At 44.2% G+C, this 25,181-nt stretch overlaps 1 protein-coding gene across 2 annotated transcripts in view; it reads right to left on the bottom strand.

The window, feature by feature from the left end:
• gmds (GDP-mannose 4,6-dehydratase) overlaps positions 1–25,181 on the bottom strand; it is a 142,318-nt gene that overhangs the window by 8,210 nt on the left and 108,927 nt on the right. For both annotated transcript variants that reach the window (XR_004609405.1, XM_034531337.1), the window contains exons 8-9: positions 20,047–20,165; positions 19,421–19,517 (exon numbers count right to left, since the gene is read on the bottom strand). Coding sequence is in view for 1 of the 2 variants with exons in the window: in XM_034531337.1 (XP_034387228.1) it covers positions 19,421–19,517; positions 20,047–20,165 (216 nt within the window). In the remaining variant the exon portion in view is untranslated. The remainder of the gene's footprint in view (positions 1–19,420; positions 19,518–20,046; positions 20,166–25,181) is intronic.

Here is a 25,181-nt window from a genome sequence, read left to right as displayed (position 1 = left end):
CTAACGCACCTCCACCAGCATCGCCTCAACGGACTCGAAAGCACAAAAGTCCCCCAGTTTCAGCTGGAGGAGGAAATAAGAGACTTATGTGGTGGTGTGCATCCCATTGGTTGTCTCTTTTTCTGCAACATTCTGAATTATTATAGTTGTTTTGAGGCAGGACAACAATTAACTCTTCATTGACACTATATGATGTTTATGGTGAGTGAAATATGTTTTTTTTTACATCTGTACCGTTCCATCAAATGGAATCATTCTATAATTAGCCTGATTGATTTGCCGTTTTATGAAATCCTGGCATGTTAAACTACGTTCTGTGGGTTTGATTTTGATTTGTGATGATTGGGGTTGGAAAGGTTAACCGTTTGTGTCTCTGTGTGTGTTACTTTGGCAACACAAATCACCGATTTCACGTTTATTTTTTCATCGAGTTTAAAAAGCACCACTGGAATACATTTAGATGAATTGTGTCTTTAGGAATCCAAGAAAGTTATTAGCCACTCCCAGCCAGAGGTCAGATTATGTGTGTGTGTGTGTGTGTGTGTGAGACTGAGTGAGAAAGAGAGAGAAAGCTGCGTGAGTTATAGCTCAGGTTTCCTTCCCTGACTCCCCATGCAGCTTGGCCTGCACACAATGTGTTGAGTGACCTCTAAAGGGTGGCCCTGTCACCCTGATGAGTATGTACACTATACCACACACACACACACACACACACACACACACACACACACACACACACACACACACACACACACACACACACACACACACACACACACACACACACACACACACACACACACACACACACACACACACACACACACACACACACACACACACACACACACACACACACACACACACACACACACAGGAAACAATTAGCGGAGAAGCAGGAAAGTGTGAATCTCCACAGGAAAACAGTAAACGCAACTTGTGAGATTCAAAAGAACCTCACATCGCACAGTGCCGCTTACACTTCGCCTCCTCAGGGCGCTGCTGTGTTGATTGCTCTCCATCAGTGCTCATTAAAATTCCTGGGGGAGCCGTGTGATAAATATTTACGCGGCTGAGGACACACTCCACACACACTCCAAACACACTCGAGCGGCTGGATCTAACTGCCGATAGTGTTAAGTGCCCAGAAGGCTCTGGCATTGAGAGAGATCCGCAGCCCGTCGCGGCGTTACATTACGTGAGGCGTTCAAGATAACGGCAGGAGGGCGTCGATTTATGGCCGTTAATCAAGGTTCAGATTTGAGTTTCTCTGTGTGTGTCCAAGGATCGTCTTTTAATGTGTGAAGTTTATGGAAATGAAGAGGAACATACGCACATCTGGATATAAACACATTTGCACGCACACGCGCGCACACACACAGTGTAACCACACTGGAGCTGGACTCCTCACTACTGTTCCACTAAGCTGTTGCCCCCCCCCCCCCCCTCCCCTCCCTCCTGTATTCTATTATTCCTGTGGACGGGAAACAGATCATAATTCCTGGAGTCAGCAGAAAGTTGCAGACTGAGAGAATGAGAAATGGAGGGAGGGCAGAAAAGTTTTGGGGGGATTCAGGTGACTGTTCACTTACACTGAGGTCAAAATGAAACTGTGGAGTTAAGTCATTTCCAGTGAAAAGTGAAATGTGTGTGTTTAGTCCGTTTGCGCGTTTGTAGAATATAGTTTGGGTGAAGCAGAGCGTGCGTGTGTGAGAGACTGCGCGTGTGACGAGTGTTTTTCTATCAGCCTCTGAGTGTTTCATATTTCAGGAGACATCAAAGGCGAATATCATTTCCCTCCGTTAAACAATCTTTAAACGACATCCTTTACAATCATACCACAGAAAGAAAGAGCGAGAGAGACGGAAATGTCATTCCGTCTTATCTTAATTGTTGCGTAATCTCTGCAAAGCACCGTCTGGTCTGCCTGGGCTTTGACCCCCAGCCTCCATGTTTAGGTAGATGATTGAAAATAACACCTTTCTCACCAGAACCAATGCTAGAATGGCTAAAGCTTCAGAAGAGGTCATTCCAAGACAGGCAATTTATGTGGAAGTGAACATACATTTTTTTTAATGCCCTTTACTTTTGTTAAATATGTGTTATTGTTCTGCAGACCGACACCAAATTGCCCTTTACGGTTACTCAATGCGTTGCATAAGGGTGTGCATGTTATCCATTGTTGTCCACATTACAACTGTTAGTCTCTACTGACTGGGCTCCGCATGTGGGAGTAACTTCGCTTCAGATGCCGGCAAATATATTTTCCGAGAAGTCACCCGACTTTTGTGAACCTCGAGTCTTTGGAACAGAGACCCGACTGAGACCAGTGATTCTCAGTCGGGTCCGCTGGCCTCACTGAGAATCACTGGTTTAGATCACCGGGGTACAGTGGACCTGGTTGACATCCTGTTTGATTGCTGAGGATACAGTGGACCCCTTTAAGCTGTGGCTGATGGGTCAAATGTTATTATAATGCACAGGATTGTTGAACTACACAAACCACAATAAACTACACAAATGTTAGTTTTCTTTCAAATGTAGTACATCTGGATTAGCACATTTCTTCTACACCTTCACAAACCGGTCTCTGTAATAACTTGTATGAATCCAGGATAGGGCTGCATGATGAATTCAAATTGTATCGCAATCGCAATACGGCCTAAGGAGGCTTAACATTTGTTAAAGGCGAAATAAGCGTCAAAGATTCCATTTACAATTAAATATTGTGATGCTGCAGAAATGTCTAAACCTACACATCATATTCTGCAGAGTTACAAAATCATCTTTGTTTAGTACAGAGACGTACAAATTAACGTTCCCTCCCAATATCGCAAATCATCAATCATCGCAAATCATACCGCAATCGCAAGACAAGACAACGTACTGGCGTTTGGAATTATTTAAAAAATCCAGGAGAAAAATGTAGACAAATATTGATGATACCGTATATGTATCTTGCATTTCAGATCTTTCACTGTTCATACTGTTATTCTTTTGCATGTCTTTTATTTATACTGCTATTTATCTAGCACATTACACTGCTTATTTTTGTACTTCTGGTCGGACTACATTCCGTTGTCGTACTGTGCAATGACACACACACACACACACACACACACACAGTGTCTCTCGGTCTTTTAACCTTGGCTGCTCCCTCAACATGCTAACGTAATGTTCAACCTCCTCCTCCGCTTGTAGGACAAATCTAAGAGTCTGTGAGACAATTAACAGGAAAGAAAGGAAGTTTTTCTTTTAACTTTGACTCGTTTTCTTTTAACATGAAACGATAAGAGAACTGAAACTGTCCTTGGCTTCACAGAACATTTCCTCAAAGGCTAAAGCAATTATAACGGTTTTAAAATAATTCAGTCGGCACAGATACTTCAAATATTGGTGATAATCTAATTGACATCATCCAAACAAATGGCTGCATCGTATAGTTCAAAAACATTGTTCTTAAAAAGGCCTTTTCCAAACAAATTTCCTCTAATCTCCACACCATTATCCTTGGGACCCTGTCTTCTCTGGAAAGTGGGTCTCTCTTGGTTTCTGCAGTGACGTTGCTAAACAGTCGGGGATTTAGCGTCTCATTGTTGAATAGAAATAGGGAAGAAGCAGCAGGTAAAAAGAGGGCAAACGGGAGAAAGAGGGAGGCTTGACTGGGCATGCCCACCGGTCCTGGGTCAATGGATTTCAATCCCTGCTCCCTTCCCTCTGTCTCTATCCTGCCGCACCAGTGTGGCGGGGGACAGAGGGGAGGAAAAGCCCAGTGTTGGTGTGTGTGTGTCTGGGGGGGGGAGGAGGAGGAGGAGGAGGAGAAGGAGGACACGGTCCTCTCTATAGGCTCCATCTCCTCCAGAACGGCGTTTCCTCTCCGAGCAGCATTCCTCGTCTTATCAGTCCCAATAATCTGCCGTTCTCATCGTGCCCAAACAGGGAGAGCCAGGACCAGAGAAAGTGTGAGTGTGCCTCTCTCTCTCTCTCTCCCTCTCCCTCTCTCTCTCTCTCTCTCCCTCCCTCCCTCCCTCCCTCCCTCACACCAACTCTCTCTTTCTATGTCTGTTGGCCGGCGATAGAGTGATAAAGCCGGGAGAAAAACAGTGAGCTGTCTGTCGCGTAGAGGAAGTGGTCGCTCCGCCCCGCAGACAGAGCAATGATCCAAAATCGCAGAGTGCCTGGAAGAGAGGAGGTGAGAGAGCCGGAGCAGAATGCACCGGAACACACTCGTGCTTTACTCGAGCATTTCCATTTCATACTTCATTTTATACTTCATTTCACAGGTGAACGTTGTACTTTAAACTCACACAATCGTGGCGCTTTGTACCAGATATTATGCAGAGAAAGATTTTTCATATAAATCATGTGAAGCTCTAAAAATATATTAAGAACGGTACTTTGTTAAAACTCACGACAAAATATAATATGAAATAGGTCAGGTGGAAAATAAAGTTAATTAAATGGGAAGTTAAGGCAAAGTGTACCACCATAATTACCACTGTGCCACATTCCCAGTTGTATTGTGCTCATGAGGTGTTACTGGTGACAATGTGGCAGCGCTCTCTTTCGGTTTTACAATTGAAAAAAATGGTACTATACTCATTTATAACGTGTCTAATTGTCTCTGTGTCTTTATTGCCCAAGACCTTTTAGTACATTTTTAATGCAGGACTTTTACTAGCGTTTTTACATTCTGGTGCCACTAGTTTTGAGTAAGTAAAATATATGAATATTTCCTCGACCACAGCTGCAGCAGTGGTGGAGGTTGGGGAGGGAGGGGAGGCACAGTACGCACAAACGAGCGAGCTCCGAGAATGATTGAGTGAGAAATGGAAATAAATTGAGCAAGAGCCAGAGAGTGGGAGAGAGAGGGAGGAAAGAGGTGAGGGGGAGAGAGAGAGAGAGAGAGAGAGAGAGAAAGAGAAAGAGAGAGAGAGAGAGAGGGGAAAAGTATTGCGATGGAGCAGCCTTAGGGTTACAGGAATGTGGGGGCTCCTGAGTTCAGGAGGGTGTGTGTGTGTGTGTGTGTCATATGAGTGTGTGAATACTGGGGCGACTGAAGGGAGCAGCCCCAGAATTAATTACCCAATCAAGATAAGAAGCCAGGGAAAGACATTAGAGAGGTCACACTACAATTAACCTCGGAGTCTAAACCTCCCTCTCCCTCACACACACACACACACACACACACACACACACACACACTGAAAAAGTCATAGAGCTTGAGGTTCACTGCAGAAAACGCAGTGAATGAAAGTTACAGTTCGATATCACCTTCCGGCACCAACTTTTGCTGACCACTCAACCCGATTTGTGCTTTTATTTTGAAGCATTTCCTGTATTCTGTTATTGTTGGGGAGGTGAATTGAATCTACCTGTCCGGTTCCAGAAACCCTGGCAGAGCCGGCTTGTTTACAGTGGGATATTGAGTGAGTCGGGGGCTCGAGTGGAGTGGAGTCGGATGTGGTTCACACATTCCACCAGAGACTCAGATTACACTGCAGGAAACACCGGCCCTGCAAGACACACACTGCTTGACTCTGTGATTTATAAACACACCGCTCTGACACACGCACACACACACACACACCGCTCTGAGCCAGTGCTACACCTCCATCCCTCGCTCACTTTCCTCGCCTTCCTTCCTGCCTTTCCTGCCATTCTCAAACTCTCGGCTTTAGGCTCCGCTCACGTTTTCTCCTTCGGTCGCTGATCACAATGAAGACACCAGAGGGATGACATCATCTCGAGTAGACATCATTTCATATATTTGAGAGTTGGTTTCCCAAAATGACAAATATCACAGCATCCTGAATCCTAGAAAAAAAATCTCAAAAAAAGGCAATTCTCCAAAAGGACGCTTCAGTAAAAAGCACGACAGTAAACCCAGAAGGATTTCATGAATTCAATGCATGACTGCATTTCGGCTGGATTTAGTGCCATTGTTTTGCAACGTGAGATCGTTTTCCTGCACAACAGTGAAGTGCAGGGTTGGCTGAAATGATATACTGTGAAGCAACATACTTTTTTCAGTGATTGGGTCTCCACTGCTATTCCTATCCCTTGTTGCACATCGATAGTCACGACTCTGTCCGGCAGTGTTGCACTGACAAGAGTGTTGGAACAACCTTCATTTTCAAGTATTTACTCGGACGTTCCAACTTTAAATGGACATTTCCCAGCATCGTAATTTGCTGTGCATTAGCATTGCAAAACTGTATTTCCTGATAGAAGATTTTATTCATGCTGCCCGGACGAGGGGAGCATGCGATAACGTTCTTATTGGGATAGGAAGCAGCAGGCTTTGTGAGAAATGTAGTCTAAACACTGGTGATCAGAAAAGCTGCATACAGAACCGGATATACCCTTCAGGAACTAAACCACTATTTGAAAGAATGGTTCATTTTTATTCTCCGTCTCATAATCCTCACATTAGAGACCAACATTCAAAACAGAAAAACAGCACCATTTATAAAAATGCCAGCGTGGTGTAGGCGAGCACTGGTCCCAGTTCAGCCAAGGGGTTGAGGTCTGAATCGCTGCCCAGACCCCTCCCCTTCTCTCCCATCTGACAGTCCAACGGTCGTGTTCCCCGAAGTCGCTCAGTGGAGAACTCTGGGTAATCAAACCCAGCTGGGACTAGGGGGCAAAGACACAGGCTGAGATTGCTCACCCTTTTCTCCCTCACCCTGTCAACAAGGCTCTCTCCCTCTCTCTTTCCACCTCGTCTGGCAGGTTTCTCTCGTCAGGCCCAGCGCCGAATCAGCTGATAGCGCAAGAATCCTGGCCCGCAGTCCTCGGTGCTCCCTCGCTATCTCTGGGCCAGCGTATTACTATAAAGACACACCTATCCGTCACACCGCTGACATCGCGGTACCAATAACTGCAGGCGTCACAGAAATAACCAGACTCTCAGACCTCCCTCGGATAGCCCCCCCCCCCCCCCCCCCCCCCCCCCCCGACAGCCTGAAGCAGAACCGGAGACGCTGCCTTCGCGCGGCGAGTCCAGGCGTTCCTGCCTTAATAACAACCTACTCCACTGTGTGTCACCATCTTTTATCAATGCCCCTTTATATTCGTACGGCTTCATATCTAATGCGGCTCCACACTGCTGCCGTGTCTCCCTGTTTCTCTCTGGCAGCAGTACCGGGTCAGTCTGTGTGTTGGACTGCTGAGGGCCCCAGGGTGGTTCCGCTCCGACGGTAGGAGGAAACTCCTTCAGGAAATACCAAACTGCCAGACACACACACACACACACACACACACACACACACACACACACACACACCCACACACACGCACACTCTCTTTTTCTCCTAGAAGCAGACTAAAGCTCCTGCACAAACTGCCCGGGGTTAGAAGCCCAGCACTCTTCTTTCAGTTACTTTCAGCACCGTCCGACCGGGTCCAATAACTCTCAGGTACGGGAGTTTGCGTTCTCAACCTGTGGCATTACACAACCCAGGGTTGAGTTGCGGCCAAGCTTTTTATTGCACTAATTATAGCTCAATTAAACAATAAATCAAAAAGGGTTCTGCTCTTGAGAGGCCAACCTCTGCACTCAGAGTAGTAAAGGTTGAAAGAGTTATGTGCTTCCTGAAGAGTTGATTAGCATGCAGGAACACCTTTGTGGAAGAATTTACAAAAATGAACAAATGCCGCGGGCTGCGGCGTGGTAGTATTTGTCAAGCGGTTTTGTCTATTATTGAGCCTGAACATCTTTTATTGATTACAAAAAAAAATGTTTTTCAGAGTTTTGTTGAATCGAGAGAAAACAACTTGACAGTCGGAGATATTCCAGCTTCTTTTTCCAAGCTTTTAGTCTCCATTTTGTTCCCTTTTTTTTTTTTTTTTTACTCTTTATTTTGCATTTTCAACAAAACAGAGCAATCCTTGACATTTAAATGTGGTCTCCATTTTAAGACTGTGTGTGAAACTGTAACAACAAAGTAAAGTTCCCTCTCCTCAAAGTCAGAGTTGCAGAGGGGAAGACGGAAAGAGGAGACATGTGCATGCAAAAAATAAATCACGTCCTCCTGCCCCGGCATAATCAAATCCTAATAGGTTAGCGATTATGCAAAGTTTCGTTTTGCATGCTGTTGATATCAGTGGCGCTCGGCTCTATCTTTAGAATCAGTGTTCGCTGGAGATAAACTGCCAAGATTAAATGTCGAGAGAGAAAATAAACTATTCACATGTAAATTAAACAAGGCAAGACAGTTGCAGTAATTTACATAATCTCTCACTCATCTGATTGTGACTGCAGGTGAGGTTGCTGCACTAGAATTAGGAAAAAGAGTTGAGTCTGAATGTTTTAAGGTTTTACTGTCATGTGCACCCCGTGCAAAGAGCTCAGGGTCACTTCATAGCTCTTATTGAAAAGCAGCAAAAAAAAAGATGTATTTTTAACACTTTTTAAAAGACTTGTGCTAGTTTTAAGCTCAGATAGTTTGTGGTGGCCTGATAGGCTTGGCTTTGCAAATGTTCCCAGACTACACAATATTTGTACAAGTTTATATTTTGCAGCACCGTCTAACATACTGTATGTTGTAATTCGGACTGCAGTTTTAAATGTTTTTTTTAAAGCACATTTTTTCTAAACTAATTTCAAGTTACTGTTTGTCTGAAATGCATCTGTGTGTGTGTGTGTGTGTGTGTGTGTGTGTTTCCAAGCTGCAGCTCTGTGGCTGACCACAGGAAGTTCTAATCAGCAGCACGGTGCTACCTTCCCTTTCCCCCGGTGACCTCCTCCACACCCCTCTCCCTCCACAATAGAGATACCAGGATCACATTACAGACTCTGAAGGTTAAGGGTCAATCCCATTTTTCAGCCCTCTCTGTCCCTTTTTCCCCTCACAGATCCTTTCCCAGGGGTTAAAGCCTCCCGTCACCTAAATTCACATCAGTTCACGCGTGGCGAGGGAGTGGTATCCGTCGGAAACCCTCCGTCGTCTCTCCCACACCGCCGCGCCTCACCCACACACCCTTTTTAGTGTCCCCTTGACAGACAGCTCTCTGATCTCAGGGACCACTCACACAAAGACATGGACATGGTTAAAAACATGTTTAAAACACTGTGGCCTCTTTGTGTCATTGTGTTGGTGTGTCTCTGTTACACCCCGGTTAAAGTCTGTACTGCTGCAGAGGATCGGGTTACTGGGAGGTGAGCTGGTGAATTGGAATCCAACCATTTTACAATAATAATGCAATGTAGCAGGATATATTTTAGGCTCATATTCTGCACAATTAGCCCTTTTCCACTGCAGGAACTCAATCTGTCCCCGGAGGCTTTTAAAAAGCTGAACTTTTAAGATCCTTGAGAGCCTTTGGTGCAAAGTTGATACTTGCATTTTTGTATTAAAAGAATTGGAAATTAGAAAATATTATATATATATATATATATATATATATATATATATATAATATTGATATAATCATATTTTTCATCACTTTTTTTCCAAGTCAAAGGTAAATAAGCACAAACTTACATACACACCACTTATTGTCTTCCTCTCCATAGCAATTATATCTGGAGTTGAAGTTTTTAGAGTAACAAAAAACAAACATTTCTCAGAGACCTAGTTGATTTAAACATGAAAACCTACAGCGACGAGGAGTCACATGTTAAGGATATCAATGTTGAAGTGGGCATTCACAGTGGTGAAAAATGTTCCTGTCACCAGTGGCTCCTTCCACTTTGCAACCGTATACATGTGGCCGATTCGGAAAGAAAAGAATAAGTCAGACCGGCCACTTAGTGTGATATACACATGGCTGACAGCAGAGCAGTGCTTAAAATCTATACTGCAGAAAACCGCACCTTGTAACGTTCCACTCTGTCTCCAGTGATAAAATAATGGGATTGAAAAATATAAATATCATATTGAACCTCAATATGACTCGTATATCCAATATTAAAGGACGAAGGGCAAAACAGTTGCAATCTGGACTTCGATCTAGTCAACTATGTATTTTAGTGAACTTCAAATTTGAAAAGTGATTCATCAAAAAATCCTTATGGGAACTGGTTTCAAAATGCTGGACCGGAGACACTGAGAAATGTAAAATACGGGTGAAAATGTGCGACCATTTTCTACAAGTTAGCCTTTTATCGTTTTTTTCCGTCCAGAGCAGCAGAGCGCCTGGCCATCAGCGATCTTTCCAGACAGCAGAATTACAGGTGAGGGAAAAGTGAATGGCTTTACTGGGAACCGTCTTGGAAAAGGACACCCAATTCCTCCCTAATATACAGGAACCTTTCAAAAATAATGCTAATATGTCATGCTCCCTTTGCGTGAAAGTACCGGGGAGCTCTGCCAAACAGCCAAACGCTGCACTGATAGCCGTTTCGTGTGTCAAGTGCCATAAATCAGCCAGTGGAGCTCCACAAAGCTTGTTCAATGGATAAATCGTACTGCTCATAAAAGCCATTTGCTCCTTTATGTCTGTCTGGTGTTCAAACATTCACCTCAATCCATCAACGCTGCACACTGTCAGAACCCTAAGACCTGTCCTTACCTCACATTTCCCCTTATCACTGGCTTCTACTGAGAGGAATCTGAGGAATCCTTGAGCTCAGTCTGTTCGCCAACACCCAATATGACACGGTGAACACACACACACACGCGCATGCACACACGCACACGCACACACAGCTCCTTTTAAAACAGACTAATTCCTGACACATAAATTCGCATAAATTGATCACAGATGCTGGCGCTAACTGCTGCGGCTGAGAAGCAAGAGTGGGATAAAACAACATAATGGACAATGACGTGTGAATCTGAGCTGTGGGACGATGTTTCGCGTGGTAATAAAGTCATACGCTGGCCCAGAGGCCGACTGCCACCTCTTCTTGTTTCAAGACCTATAGTACAGTAAAGGAGCTCCACCCGGTGAATTGGGCTGACTTTGCTGCCTCAGCGCTTCCATCCAAACGGCTGTGGTTCAGTTAGAGGTCTCGCTGCCTCGGCCCCGAGATGAAGCACCTTCAGAGAGCCAGCGATCCTAACTGGCCCCTGGCTTCCACCGCCGGCCTCTGACTGACACCACTGCACTGCCAGAGACATAAAGCAGGATAATAATAGCTGCTCATTCCTCCCCATGCCGACCGACCAGACAGGCCCACATTGTCCACATCCATATGTGGCTGCACGATAAAAAAAAAAAGGTGAATACCTCACTCTACAGCATTACTGAAATCCGCAAGGGACGAGATCTTGGTATTTGACTCCGTCTGGTGCTTTTTGTGACAGCCTTGTAATACAAGCAACATCCATATTTTCTTCTGGTTATAATAATACTGTGGTTAATGATTTGTATTGCTAAAATAGAGCTTTAGGAGCGAGTGCATAGGGTATCACTAAACTTCTCGTTTAACTGTGCGATCTACAATGGAAGGGGTACAAGGAACAATGACCTCTAAGTTTTAAACAAGTCAACAATGTAAAATAAATGAACCAGAGGGGGGAGATTGCACTCAGCCATATACAGTGTAGCTGAGCGTGTTGATTCCTCACAATTACCCAGACTATATACTGTGACACAACTGTGACAGAGTAAAACTGTCTGCAAGAGGTGCACCGCGTCATTACACTCCTTCCTACATCACTGTTCTCTCTGTTTTTATGACAGTGAGGTTGACAGCTATGTGCTTTTGAGACCAGATGTATGTTGAAGTGTATTTCCTGTGTTGTTCTGTAGACAGTGACTTTAAGGGGGAGGTTTGAGTGTTCTTCATTGTAGAGCTTTGTCCTCGCTGTGGTGCTGTATGTCTATAATCAACCTGGTGGTTGTAATGCTATATTAACCCAAAGGAATGAATGTGCCTTGAAGTAGAATATAAAACAGCGGATAGGCTTTTGCTTTGAAAAACATCTCAACTGGCTGTTTGAAGAGCAGTCCGACCCAATACTGGGAAACCCTGAACACGCCAGGATATTTCAGGCTTAAACAGCAGAGATTACGCAACAAAGCAGGCCAACTGTTAAAATCTTCTCCGGGGCACAGAAGTGTATAAGTTACTGCCTGCCTGGAGCCATTATGGCATCAGCACACACACACACACACACGTGTGTGGGGCCATACCTGGTTTTCTCATTGTTAGGATGAATAATTTTCTCCACAGCGGGATCTGACACCGCGGTCGCTGCAATCGTACGGTGTCTGCATGAGCTGAACACCAGTGGTGGGACTATGTCCTAGAAAGTTGAGAGAGTAAACGCGGTAAATGGTGTGGATTTAAGTCGGGTTATACAATATCTGCTAAACAAAAAACAAACACTGGACAGCAGCTACAACGGAGCTCGTCCTCCTCCAATCAAACAAACAGTAAAACTCATTCTGTGTGTGTGGAGACAGCGCAACAACGATTCTGGGAGTAGATTTATGAGGTCTGGAGTGAAATGACTTGCACTTGTAGTGATAGAGATGTAGCAATAAAACCACACGTTTACAAGCATGCTGCTCCAATGCTATTAAGCAATGATTACATAATCCCACAGCTACAATGTAACCTATACGTTTTATTATTTTAGTTATTTAAAAGAAGAAAGAAACAATTATACTCTGTCAGGTTGCTCTCTGTTTCTTCTTCTTTTTCTTAAACTGAGTAATGAAACTACGGTTTGTTTTTCTACAGTGTATATTCAGGGTTAACGGGGGATGAGGGTTAAACAACACTGCCCATTTGCTCAGCCTGGTACCACCGAGCAGACCTGCTAAATATATATCATGTAGCTTTAAACTCTTGAACCCGGATTTTCCCCCCTTGAATTTCTTTCCTAAGCAGCCTTGACGCGAGAAAATACAGCTCTTTTCCAACATCACATACATTCAACATCATGTATATTATGTCTCTGCTAGTTGGAACACTTCATTTGAAACTATATGATGCTTACCCTCAAAAAATTATTCAAACCATCGTGTTTTCATGGCTGCGCCATAACATCATTTGGAAATGTTCAAGTCGTTCGGTCATTTTGTACACGCATGTCATTTTAGGCACATTTCCCACAGTTACGTTTGCCACGGTTTATATCTCTGGAGTCCTCGACTAAAAGTTAAAACAACGTTTTTGTGGGTTTGAGCAATAACTGGCTGTAAAACATGCGTTTGTAACAATGGTCCAGGTTGAAAAGAATTATGCTCAGACACACAAGTAGAATATATTGTGATTTTCTTGGTCCTCTGAATACCTGGACAAAGAAAGTGCAGCTACAGTTCAGTCTCTCACAGTATCTACAAACACAAGTACTGAATAACGGGTTAAAAAGAGCTTTTTTTCTCTAGCTTTTCATCATTTTACTCAAATATTTAACAACAATAGAGTGAAAAATCCAATTTAAAACGGAGGGATCTTAGTCACAGGTTAGCTTTTGTCATTTTTTAGGCAGGTCTTATATAATATCAATATTAAAAGACCTGCATTTCCTTGTTATAAATAGCAGCAAGTGATGAGTGCACTGATGCTGCTTGCGATATTCTTAATGTGTGCACATTTTTGTTTTGAGTGTGTGTTGTAGGGTTATATGAGCTGGACAGTACACACACAGAGAGTAGGTTTTCAATAACCCACTGCTGGCAAACGAGCTTTTGCTTCTGGTGTCCAGCTTTGCTCAGCTGGTGCATCGTCTGCAGGAGCAATCAAAGCGCGCTCTGTGGGACTCATGAGATCACTAACTGAAGTAGCGAAGGCAGGTTGCAACACTTCATCTCAAAGCCACAAGGAATGCATTCAACATCACACAGCGATGATATACAACTGTGGAATTGTCCTTAAATGCTCGATAAAGCTCGACAACGAAAAACATAATTAAGAAACCAGATCAGCCAGTTATATCTGTCATGATCTCAACAGATTTGATATAAAGGGTTTCCACAACGCCCGTCGTCTTTATGCCGCTGGATCACTGGTCCTATTGTCTGCGCTCCTCGTCCGAATGACGACAGGACTGATGAGGTATAGGAATATGCAGCAGAGTGAATTGGTGACACACATCTCGCTGCTGGAGTGACAGCCATCAGAAGCGAGTAAGGTTAGAATCGAGACTTCCACACGTGCACTTACGGACGGACGGTTGACAGATGCGCAGGTGTGGTGCGTCAACAGGTCTATTGTTAGGGCCCGATGTGGGCGCTAAAAACAGGCCTGGCAACTTCTTACAACCCACAATTAGCATTTCCTGCTAGTTTCTGCCATGCTGTAAGAACTTTCATTTATGCATTCGGTCGAGGCTTCTTTTTGAAGAAATGTAAAATTTAGCTAAATCTTCTTTTTTTTCTGTTTTTATCTACCTGAAACGACAAACTGTGTATGATGGTGCAGCCGCTCGCGTGTGTGTGCCGCACACACTCCACACTGACGATACACACCGATGGCCGACGGTATGTCGCACAGCCGCTTCTCACCCTCGGTTGTGTCCCGCACAAGAATAAACTTGCATGTTTAAAACAAACGGATGATCGATGACTGCTGACTCCAACAGCTTGCCGTTTTTGATACATGGGAACCTCTGACGGCGATTCCTCGGTGTCAATCAATTGCCTCCGACTTGTGCAACTGTGAACCGCGGTGATGTCAGTGTGATGATCCTGCGTGATCTTGTGCTGAGGGAGTTATTTAAATGACTGGTGAAACATTTAGGAATAACAATTTTGACAATCGATTAATCTTTGCCATCTCACAAACTTCTCAAGATGTCACTTTTGGCCCAGGGAACTAAGGATGTGCATTTACTACTATTTTCCTACTAATGTGCCCTAATTAAGTAAAAAAGACGACATAATAAAAATGTAAATGTGACTTTCTTAAAAAATGATCAAAACAAGAAGAATATTATTAGTTTCAGTCTGACATTAACGCGAGTGTGTAGGTGGTAGGTGAGAAAGGGGGCAACTGTCTCTCTGCTTTTCCTGACAGGAGGATAATCTCGCCCGGAAGGGCATTCCTGTGTTGCCGACCAATGCTGGTTGCGTCCCCGTGACTGAGACGCAGACATTAAGTTCTGCGAAACACTGATAGGAGAGAGAGCCATAGAGACAGATTGAGAGACAACTTCCCATTCATCACCCCCTCTCCTCCTCCCCTGCACGAGAGGTCGGACGATAACCACAGTGCCGTCACTCAACTCGCAGCAGTTAATCCCCCGCAGCGACACATGAACTTGGAAGTATGGCAGCAGCGGCGCTTTAACGCGGACACGCGCAAGTGTGTGCATGCACGTCGACGCACACCAATGCAAAGACATGCACGTACTAACTTGTGCACATAAATCGCCGGAGTCCAAAACTAAGTCGATTTATGAGTGCTTCCAAAGCTAACTGGGACACATTTGCACATCTGCAATACATATTTTAGGGTAGAAGTTTAAACAAAAGAAAAGAGAGAAAGCTCTGCAGCAATTATCAATCATGTGACACGAGTTGTTGGGGAACTTTTTCCAATGAGCTGAGCTTGCCTTCTCCATTTGGTTTCATATGCTTGGGCCAAATCAAACTTCTGTCTTGGACACATTATGTTATTGGGAGTATTGAAGGGAAACGGGAACGACATTTAAAAGAAACGCCATTTCAAAACTTAACTGTCATTCTAGATTTTGTGTCAGATTATCTGTCAAATGTCATGTTCTGTCAGGTCATGTTTATTGACCTTACAAAAAGAGTCCACTTGTGCTTAAATATGTATAACTTGATTTGTCGTAATGATCTGAAATATTACAAGTTCATAAGTAGTCAACTACAGTGTGGAGAGATTTTTGATGATGGCTCTGGTGGAGCTTTGACAAGTCCAGAAAATAAAATAGCCCTGATGAAGTCATAGTGATGTCACTAGGGTTATCGCGGCTTTTCTTGGGAGACATCTTTGTGTGCAATACCTGCATTACAAAGCAGGGAAATGGTGATTGAAAAGCATAAAAAGCTAGATGTTATTTTGTATTGTAGCGGAGGTTTGTAGACAACAAAGCTCATGAAGGTACCTGAAGCAGCAAAGTGAAGTGAGGTTTGACTGCACCTCCAAACTACAGGAGCTAAACCCAAAAGAAATATGATACACAGTACATCGAGCTGCGTTTACTCGGACTGTCTCCAGTGATCCACAATGGCCTCAGTGTATGATTTGTAAAGAAGTGCGAGCTAATGAAAGCATGAGTGGTGACCGAGGGTGAACCTCAAGGCACCAGAGGTCTCATAATGGGTTGCACCCCACATTACTAAAGACCCAATATGGAGATATCCACACTGATAAATACAAGGTTTATAATATAGTTTCGATGGAAACAGTTCCAACAGCACCAGGAATGTTGGGAGTTGTCAGAATTAAAAAAAAGAAACCTGCATTAAAAAGCGTAAGATTCAGAGTTTTTGGTGTTTGACATATAGGTATTAAAAATGACATGTTTTGATCATTTAAAAAAAAAAAATCAAACTTCTTTTCTATCATTTCGCACACGCGCACAAACACACACACCTCCCATACAGAGCTAATTACATGACGTTAGCTGGCCTGCATTCACTGTTCTTGTTTTGCTCTTGACATCACGTTTCATTCTTGTCTTACAATAGGAAAAAAGTACGCCAACAGAACACCACACGCACGTACACAACCTCGAGCACACGATTGCTCCACCTCATTTATCTGTTACAATGTGCTAATTCACATCGCTACTGTCAATGTCAGCATTGTTGGAGTTCCAGCCTTGTAAATCTCTCAACAAGGTCTAAACGCACCTGTGAGAACCAGACGAAGGAAACTGATCACACTAGAAATCTCTATGGCCACGGCACTACATGTCACCTGGCAACCAACACTAATCACAACTATTAGAGCACAATACGCCACGGCACACCTTTGCTAAGCTCAGGCAGAGGCTGCACACCTGAGCAAAACCTCAGTGCTGGTGGACACCCACAGGCTGACAAGTGATTGACAGCTCAATTCAATGGGAACAAACGGCAGCTATGACAGTTGGAGCAGTTTCAAACCAACCTCTTTTGTTTTCCCTTGTGGTGTTCTACAGAAAATGGATACAGTTTATTACGTTTTTCCAATGAAATGAGCATATTGCCCCACCTGGGTTGATCAACCCTGTCCCAAGAGGCTGGGGAGATAAATGAGCTCATGTCAAACACACACACTGACAGGGATAATGATGAATTACAGATATATTAGCACACAGCCTGAGGACTCACTCTACTTACACACAGCCACACACAGATGCACATTTTCTTGCAGCAAAAAGAAAACACCAAACCAAAAGTGTGCATTAAGAATCCAGTTTACTCACACACACATGCACACGCACATGCATGCACGCACACACACACACACACACACACACACACACACACTCACACACACACACACACTTGATGACAGGTATTTCCACTTCAGGAGAGTCACAATGCTGAGCCGTGAGCCCGGTGTCAGTCACTTCCTGTCTGAAGGGATCAGAGGTTAAACACTCTTCAGTCTTTTTAACCCCGACCACAGAAATAAAGAGACAGTGAGGCAGAGCAGAGAAATCGCTTGCTGTAATTGAACCGTTTCGCTCTCGTTATCCCTGCAATCTTCACCCCGTTCCCTCTGAGCGACACATGTTCCAGGCAATGCAGCAGAAATGGCCGGTGGTCCTACCTAATTCACTGAAACCTGGAAAAGTGAAGTGCAAATTAAGACACAGAGAATAGATGAAGGGGCTGACAGATAGAAGTACAGCTTACATTTAATTTAAAAATAAAAAAAAACATTAAATGTTTTTTTCACAGGATCTTAAATGTGAAATACGCTTTCGACAGTTCTCCTCCCAATGTATTTTGGTTTGTTGGAGAAAACTAATAAGACGTCACCTTGGGAGGTCGGATCTTGTGATGCCTGATGACAGAAATATTACAGCTCTAAACCAAACTACTGAAGTGAATGTGCAGGAATTATTGATTCTCTTTTCAACGATTTCATCTTCTTCCCATGCTTCTGTCTACCAGGTGTGCTGCAGACAACACTTAGTTTTACCATATGGAGGAGCAGCATCTTAGAAACGCAGCACAAAACGCCAGCAGTGAGGCTCTTGTATTTGCTTGCTGACAATGTACTGGGGGTCCATTTGCTCTGATCTTTTAATCTATACAATATTGTTGAAAAAGGACATTTGGAAGCTCTCAAATTCACCATAAATCTCCACAGAAACCTTCGAAACCTTCCAAAGCTGCCGTAACACATTTCATCAGCTGTCTGTTAGCGGATGTTGCAACTAGTTTCAGCTTTATTGACAAACTGGGTTGCTTGATTAGGTCAGGTAGGACTCATAAGTTAAGATTGTATCGTCCATTTGTCCTTGTATCAGAAAAGCTCTGGTGAAAGACACCAAAGGGATATTTTTGCTGGTAAGTCACCACGGGACCAGACACTGGAGTAGTTTTCAGTGTGGATTCTTGGTTAAGACCTTCAATGTATGAGCCGACGAGCACAAAGAACACAGGCCCAGGTGTGTGACGGGCGCTTCCATCGCCTCAGCAGTCAGTCAGCGGGGCCTCCTTGCTAATCCTCCGCCATCACTCAACTGGATCTCAGCTCTAATCTCGCCGGGCCAAAGCTCAGCAGAGGGGAGCTCCTGACAGCTAATCTCGGCCACAACACCCCTGGGTAACCCTACACCGGCCCCAGGGGAGCGGCCACAATACCCCTGGGCCACGGCGATGAGAGAAAGACCTCCCAAATATCAGAGACACTTCACGCCTTGGGAGAGATGGAGGGATACAATGCTGGCTCATTTCTTTGGTTTGGATGCTCACCGGCGTTGTGAACTCGGGTACAGGCACAAGCAGATAAAAGAAAGCCAGACCGGTTACTTTTTCCTCCTGTGCTTTCAAAGCAGCCTCTCTTTCCGCTGAACTAAGTGATTCAATCCACCACACGCCCTCGCTTTTAAAGTAGAAATTGTCAACGCTGCTTGTCTGAATATGAGCACCCATTCAGCACCAACCGGCAGGATGCAGCCTACATTACTCTGAAAGAGGCGGAGTGGCTTGTTTAAAAGCATACAATAAAGCAGTCCCAGGCTGTCAACTGGACCCGTTACAGCTGATAAGTGCATGGTCCCAGACACAATGACCGGCAATCAGATACATGCAGAGAAAGCATGCAACATTCATGTTAAGGTCAGGTACATAGAACAGGAACTATGTGCTACAAATTATATTTAACTGTATGAATTACATATTGGTGTAGTTTGTTGATGTGGTCTGCAGGTCTGCCTGATAAACGGCACAGCAAGCAAGAGAAATATTAATAAAGTATAACATATGGATGAAACATGCAAAACCACCAGTATGGTTCATGAGGAATAATCGTTTCATTTCCTACAAATTAACAACCATGAAACGAACGTTGGAGGAAAGAAAAATTCAGAAAAATGTGACTTACCACTTCAGTAGGACGGTAGAATTTAGGGTCCACCTTTACATGGATCACTCCCGTCTCCTGGCAACGGCCAAGCTCATTCTCATCCTTTCCCTCCCACCTTTTTAAATCAACACAGCACACACACACACAGACACCTTCAGCGACATGTCAGTTCCTTCCAGGACACAAGAAGGAGGTGAATGAGAGGTGAGACAGAGGGGACAGAGATGTGGCCTCTTTCAGACATGAAGCCGGTTACATTGCTGGCGTCACTGATGACCATCCTGCTGTCTCTCAGAATATTGGTGGCGAGTTTAAAGGTCAGTACCAAAGCAAAGCTTAGAAAGCAAGACATTAATTCCCTTTCTAGGTTAGAAGCATTTAGCTGGATACGTTTTCCTGCCTCGTCTCACGTGATGTCATATTTTAAGGGTTATTTACTTACTTTTGAATAAGAAACAATAATTATTACTCATTCATTCATCACAGCGCTCCAAAGAGGACACACACTCTGTATTGAGTAACTCCATGAGTTCATGCTGTGACCTCAGGGTTAATGTGACGACATTCAAATGTTTGCAAACGTGCCAAAACGTTTACGTGCATGTCTGAAACAGTATTGTGTATGTGTATCTGTGGGTACTCACACAATTGTCTTCCCCACATGCGCGAAGGCCTTCTCCACAAACTCCCTCACACTGTGCACCTCCCCCGTCGATATGATGAAATCCTCTGGCTCCTCCTCTTGCAGCATCAGCCACATAGCCTGAAAGAGACGAAGAGACAGGACGGGGACAGAGACCGAGAGGTTAAACCACTGAGCGATCATAAAGCCGGTTCATCGCTCCACGCTGGACCCTGCCCAGCTTGGTCCTGACAGACAGGAAGTGAACCTGCGACCTCAGAGCGAGGCATTCGCCCGTACCTCTGTCCTGACGTCACCGCAAGGGGCTCAAGGGACGAATACCGTGGGAAAGGAGGACAGAGTGCTCCCACAGGCCCGCTGTGTTGCTGGCACACACACACACACACACACACACGCACACACACACAGTTGTGTTTGCACCTATGCACGCAAACACAACTGACAGAAAAACAGAAAAGTTCAAACTTCCAGGAAGAAAAGTACAGCAGCATCAAGTTCTGGCTTGTACTTCTATCTGCAGCCAGGCAGTATTACCATTAGCCCATATACCCCAGTGAAAGATGAGAGTCTGAATCCCTTAATGGACGCAGCGCTATATTAAAAACAGCCAGCGAGGGTGCCTGTTCGTGGTTCCATAATATTTATGGTGAACCGGAGCCAGCAGGTCAGAGCTGCTGACCTTTGGCACGTCTAGCCTGATTAGAGGAGCCTCGGAGGGGACGCAAAGACAGACAGTCAGACAGTCCGTCAGACAGTCCGTCACACAGTCCGTCAGCCAGTCAGTCAGACAAAAGCTCATATTTTCTGGTTTGGATTCTTGGGAAACTATTGGAGCTACAGGAAAAGCGACAAGACACCAACGTGTGTTGAGATCAAAAGCGCGTTCAAATGTCAACATATTCTAGCTGCTCAGGGCCTTTAATATCAGGGCCTATAATATCTCAAGCAAAATTAGTCCATAACTCATGAAACGAAAAAAAAACAACTGAAAACTTGACACAAACAATTCCCGTGAATGCTATTGTTGTGCGTCTCTTCGTCTCAGTAGCGGACATTGGCAACTCCTTGGTGCACAACAAAATGTCGACATAAAGATTTTGCGGAATGGCTTTCGGTTTGAAATATTATAAAGAGGAATGGTCAAATAAGAAGTAGATTTAGTGAGCTAACTTGATGAAAAGATAAACTCAACAGGTGCTTACGGACGTTTGGGGCGAACATCGAAACTTCAACACTCAATGAAGGTAGGTGACACCTTTCACCTCTTCTGTTCTACTGTTAACCCCGAGCTCTGCTCCGGCCTATTGTAAATGAGTCTGTTCTCTACCGAGTTGGTTTCCTCTCTCCGTCTCTACAGAGGTTACTTAAACACTTTGCCTGTCTCGCTCTCAGAGGACCACATCAGCACAGTTTATGTGCTCTGCTTGGTTTTACATTGCGCAGTGCGTGTGTGTGTTTCCCATGTGTGTGTATGTGTTCCATCCAGCCACATCAGGATGTTTTATGTGATACAGTTGGACAGAGCAGAGACTGGCTGTCTCCCTCTGCACCTTTAGCACATTATGGGTTCGCTCTGCCGTAGTACTCATAGGTGTGTCTTTTGCAGAAACACACAGAGAGAAAATACTACAAAACCAAACCTCCCAGTTGCAGCTCATACAAGCTTCAATGTCGCTCGCACCCCACAAGAAACAATGCACTGGACTATTCTACGAAGGGTTTATCCACTAAATTACACGGCAAACTGCCCATTAGATACAGCTATTACAAATGGTGCAATAAAGTGGTGCAAGAGAAAATGTATGCTAGTGAGTGAGTGAGCTTCTCATGAACCTTGGTGTCGGTCAATGGGAACGTTTTGACCACGCAGCAGTACCAGATGTAGGGTTAGAAGATCATAATAAAATCATCGTGTTGGCGTTACAAAAGGAAAGTGACAAACATGTTACATGTTCATCCTCTGGGGAGCAGGAATTTTAAAAAAAAGAAGATATTTAATGGCAATCCTCCTATATTTTCAAATGTATTGTCTATGAGCGGCATTTCGACCATGGCAACAGTTATGTGCATACTGATACAAAGTTTCATGGCAAAGATATTTTGCTCTGGGGCCAACTCTTTAAGAAGTGCTGACAGATGCAGGCAGGTATGTTGTGACAATTAGGTACTGTATATACCGATTGTGGTATTGTAAAAATGCATGCCTGCTCTGAAACACACAGACACACTAGCAGGAAGGAATGCTCCCGTCCTCGGAGGGAGGGGGGGGGGGAGAACCTATCTCAGGATCGTTCAGGGTCAACTGACCGCTCAACGCTGATGGCTCCCCTGAGCCTGACCCCTCACCCTCCGGCCTCTGATGAACACACCAGATTCTCACACTGCTGCATGAGCCAATAATAGCACCTCGGTGTAGAACTGACGGCCGAACAAATGAAATGAAGCATGTTCATTTTTCCACGACCAGAGCGCTATCAGAATCTGTGCTCCCAATTGTTCCCACATTTTGGGCTCCCGAGGTTGATTTTTACAATATCCTGTACATCCTAGCATGTGCACAAGATCAACACAACCGGGACCCACTCAGAGAAAAACGGCTCCACGGCGCTACGTGAGTTCTGAAACTGCACAGGGAACCTTTGAGGAGGCTGTAAAAAAACAACCTACATGGAAAGTCATTGTAAATGGAATATCTTGTGGTTTCGGATTTTTGGCCACACAAAATACAAGTTTTAATTTCATTTAAAACTACAACAAGAATTCATCAATATTAAAAATAATCATTACGTGCAGTCTGACACATTACAACATAATATTTAAGAAATACTAAACAATACAGATCATAGATCTAGCCTGAGAATTTAAATCAGAGGCTGAGTCACATCATGCCATTTTTAAAATAACCAGATGTTCCCTTCTCAATATGAGCAGGATTAATTATCAGTGGAAACGGGGAGCTCTCAAACACGGACTTCTTCTACGCCGTTAAACTGTGTTTATCATCTTGACTGGCTGATTATTTGAACTCGTAATGAAGCGGGCTCTTCCCCCTCCGCCTGCGCTGATGAATGTGTGGCCTGCAGTAAACTGGACGGCTGCGATGATGGGAGTTGGGAGCGCAGCTCGGCTTCCCTCGCAGCCAGAGAAAATGTTTACCGCTGGAGCTGAGTGATATGGCCTCTGCTGATTTTCAACCAGGAAATGTGATAAATAATATGATGTGTACTTTTCTGCTCGTTGCAGTGGGAAATAAAGCTCAGGGAAATCATGGGAGACTGCGGCGCATTCCTCCTCTAATAACGGCAAAGTGGGAGAGCGCTGGCTCTACTGCGGGTATTCCCACATTTAACTCATCCTTTTTTTTCCCCCTCGCTCTCTTTTTCATCAGCACACCCTTCTTTCTCTTCCTCCTTTTACCTTCAGGCCCCTTTCTCTTCCCTTTCCCCGCTGTCTGCTGCCCCTCCTCCCTCCGACCGTCTCTCAGGATTGCTCTGCTTCATTAGCTATCTGATAAACAGCTCAGAGGTTCAGCCCTTCACACTGAACCCGCACCTTCCTGTTCACATGGCCACAGGATGACCCCCATCACGCACGCCCCACTCCACTCCAGCTCAGAGGCAGACACTGACCCCAGCAACCACCCGCAACCCCACTACCTGAATTATATTCTGACACACACAAGGGGAAACCTGGTGGCCAAAGTTCAACTGCTGTGTTTTTTTCGGAGACTGTAGAATAAAAGATGGATGTACATAAAGTCAGTGACATTGTTCGTTTCTGATGGGAATGTTTTGACTTACTGTACTTAGTTTAACATCTCCACCTGTGTCAGTTTGACTAGCACGGAGCAGAACATAAAAATATAGGACCTTTGCATTTTTTAGGTCTGGTTAGAATTGCAGGATTTTTTAGGCAAAAAATACATTTACATTTTTAGATTTGTTCTCTAAAAACGTTGAGAACATTTATTGTAATTATTTTACAAAACTATACATGATAGAAGATTTTCCAGACTGGCCATCTCGTAAAAACCCGAGTTAATTTCATCTTTCAGTACAACATTTTTTTTACATATATCCAGCATCCCCTTTAGTTTTGTTGTTAATTTGATTATTAATTTACAGAAATCCAGAAATCAAAAGGAATTAGATGATAAAGTGACAACACACTCGTTTCCAACATGTTGCCAAAATGTAAAAAGCCATAAAACATGTAACTTAGATGCAATAGAATCTGACCACAACATTTGTCACAAACCACCTAAAAACTACAAATACACAATGCAATGCTATCAAACCGCATCCCTCGCGGCCATCTGCTGAAACCCTTCTAGAACATAACCGTCTATAGCTTGTATATCTCCTTAGTGGTACTACCATTTAAAAAATCATGTTAAACGTTAAACGGCAGTCACAGAATAAATATTATTACGTCAAAAACAAAAGTAGCAACTCAGAAAACAGAAACAATGACTTTAATACATTACGAGTGTTCATGGCTTTAGTATTCAGTTGTGGTGGCTGACACTTTTTCTGAACGTGTATTATATTTAATCTAATCCTTTCCATATGCCGCTGTCAGATGGAGCACAACTAAAGCTACGAGGCTGCGGGAAAATCCCTGGTACAAACCAAAGGCAGTCTGCTGACTCAAAATACTTCTGTGTAGGGTCACACAGTGCTCCCTCACCACTGTGATACCAATGGCTGCAGAACTATGAACGTTGTGCTGCTTATGCCTGACATCTGCATGTGACTGTAACAGCATTTCTTACTTTATCAATCCCTGAAGATGAATTTCTCCCGAATGCTACGTCTCTCCAAATACACACATAGATAAGTGTCTTCTTGCTTGAAGACACTACAGCAAGTTGGATCTTTTCTGGCGTAGAAAACCCATCAAACCACAATGACTTATCTGGACCCCCCCCACCCCCCCCCCCCCCCCCCGGTATGTGTCTCGCCTACGTCCCAGCATCCCAGGCTCGTTGCAGCCCCCCGGTCCTCCGTCTCTGGCTGCCTGACTACAGCTGACATGTGGAATGGCTCAAGGTAAACACTTAATAGAGCTGCTATTATGGTCCCAGAAAGCCATCAGCCCCAATCACAGCCTGCTAATGCCATTAACCCCAGGGTC

This window comes from Cyclopterus lumpus, chromosome 4, assembly GCF_009769545.1.
Source record: "Cyclopterus lumpus isolate fCycLum1 chromosome 4, fCycLum1.pri, whole genome shotgun sequence".
Lineage (NCBI taxonomy): Eukaryota > Metazoa > Chordata > Actinopteri > Perciformes > Cyclopteridae > Cyclopterus > Cyclopterus lumpus.
Note: the sequence above shows the minus strand (reverse complement) of the source record. Positions and strands in the feature narration are given on the sequence as shown.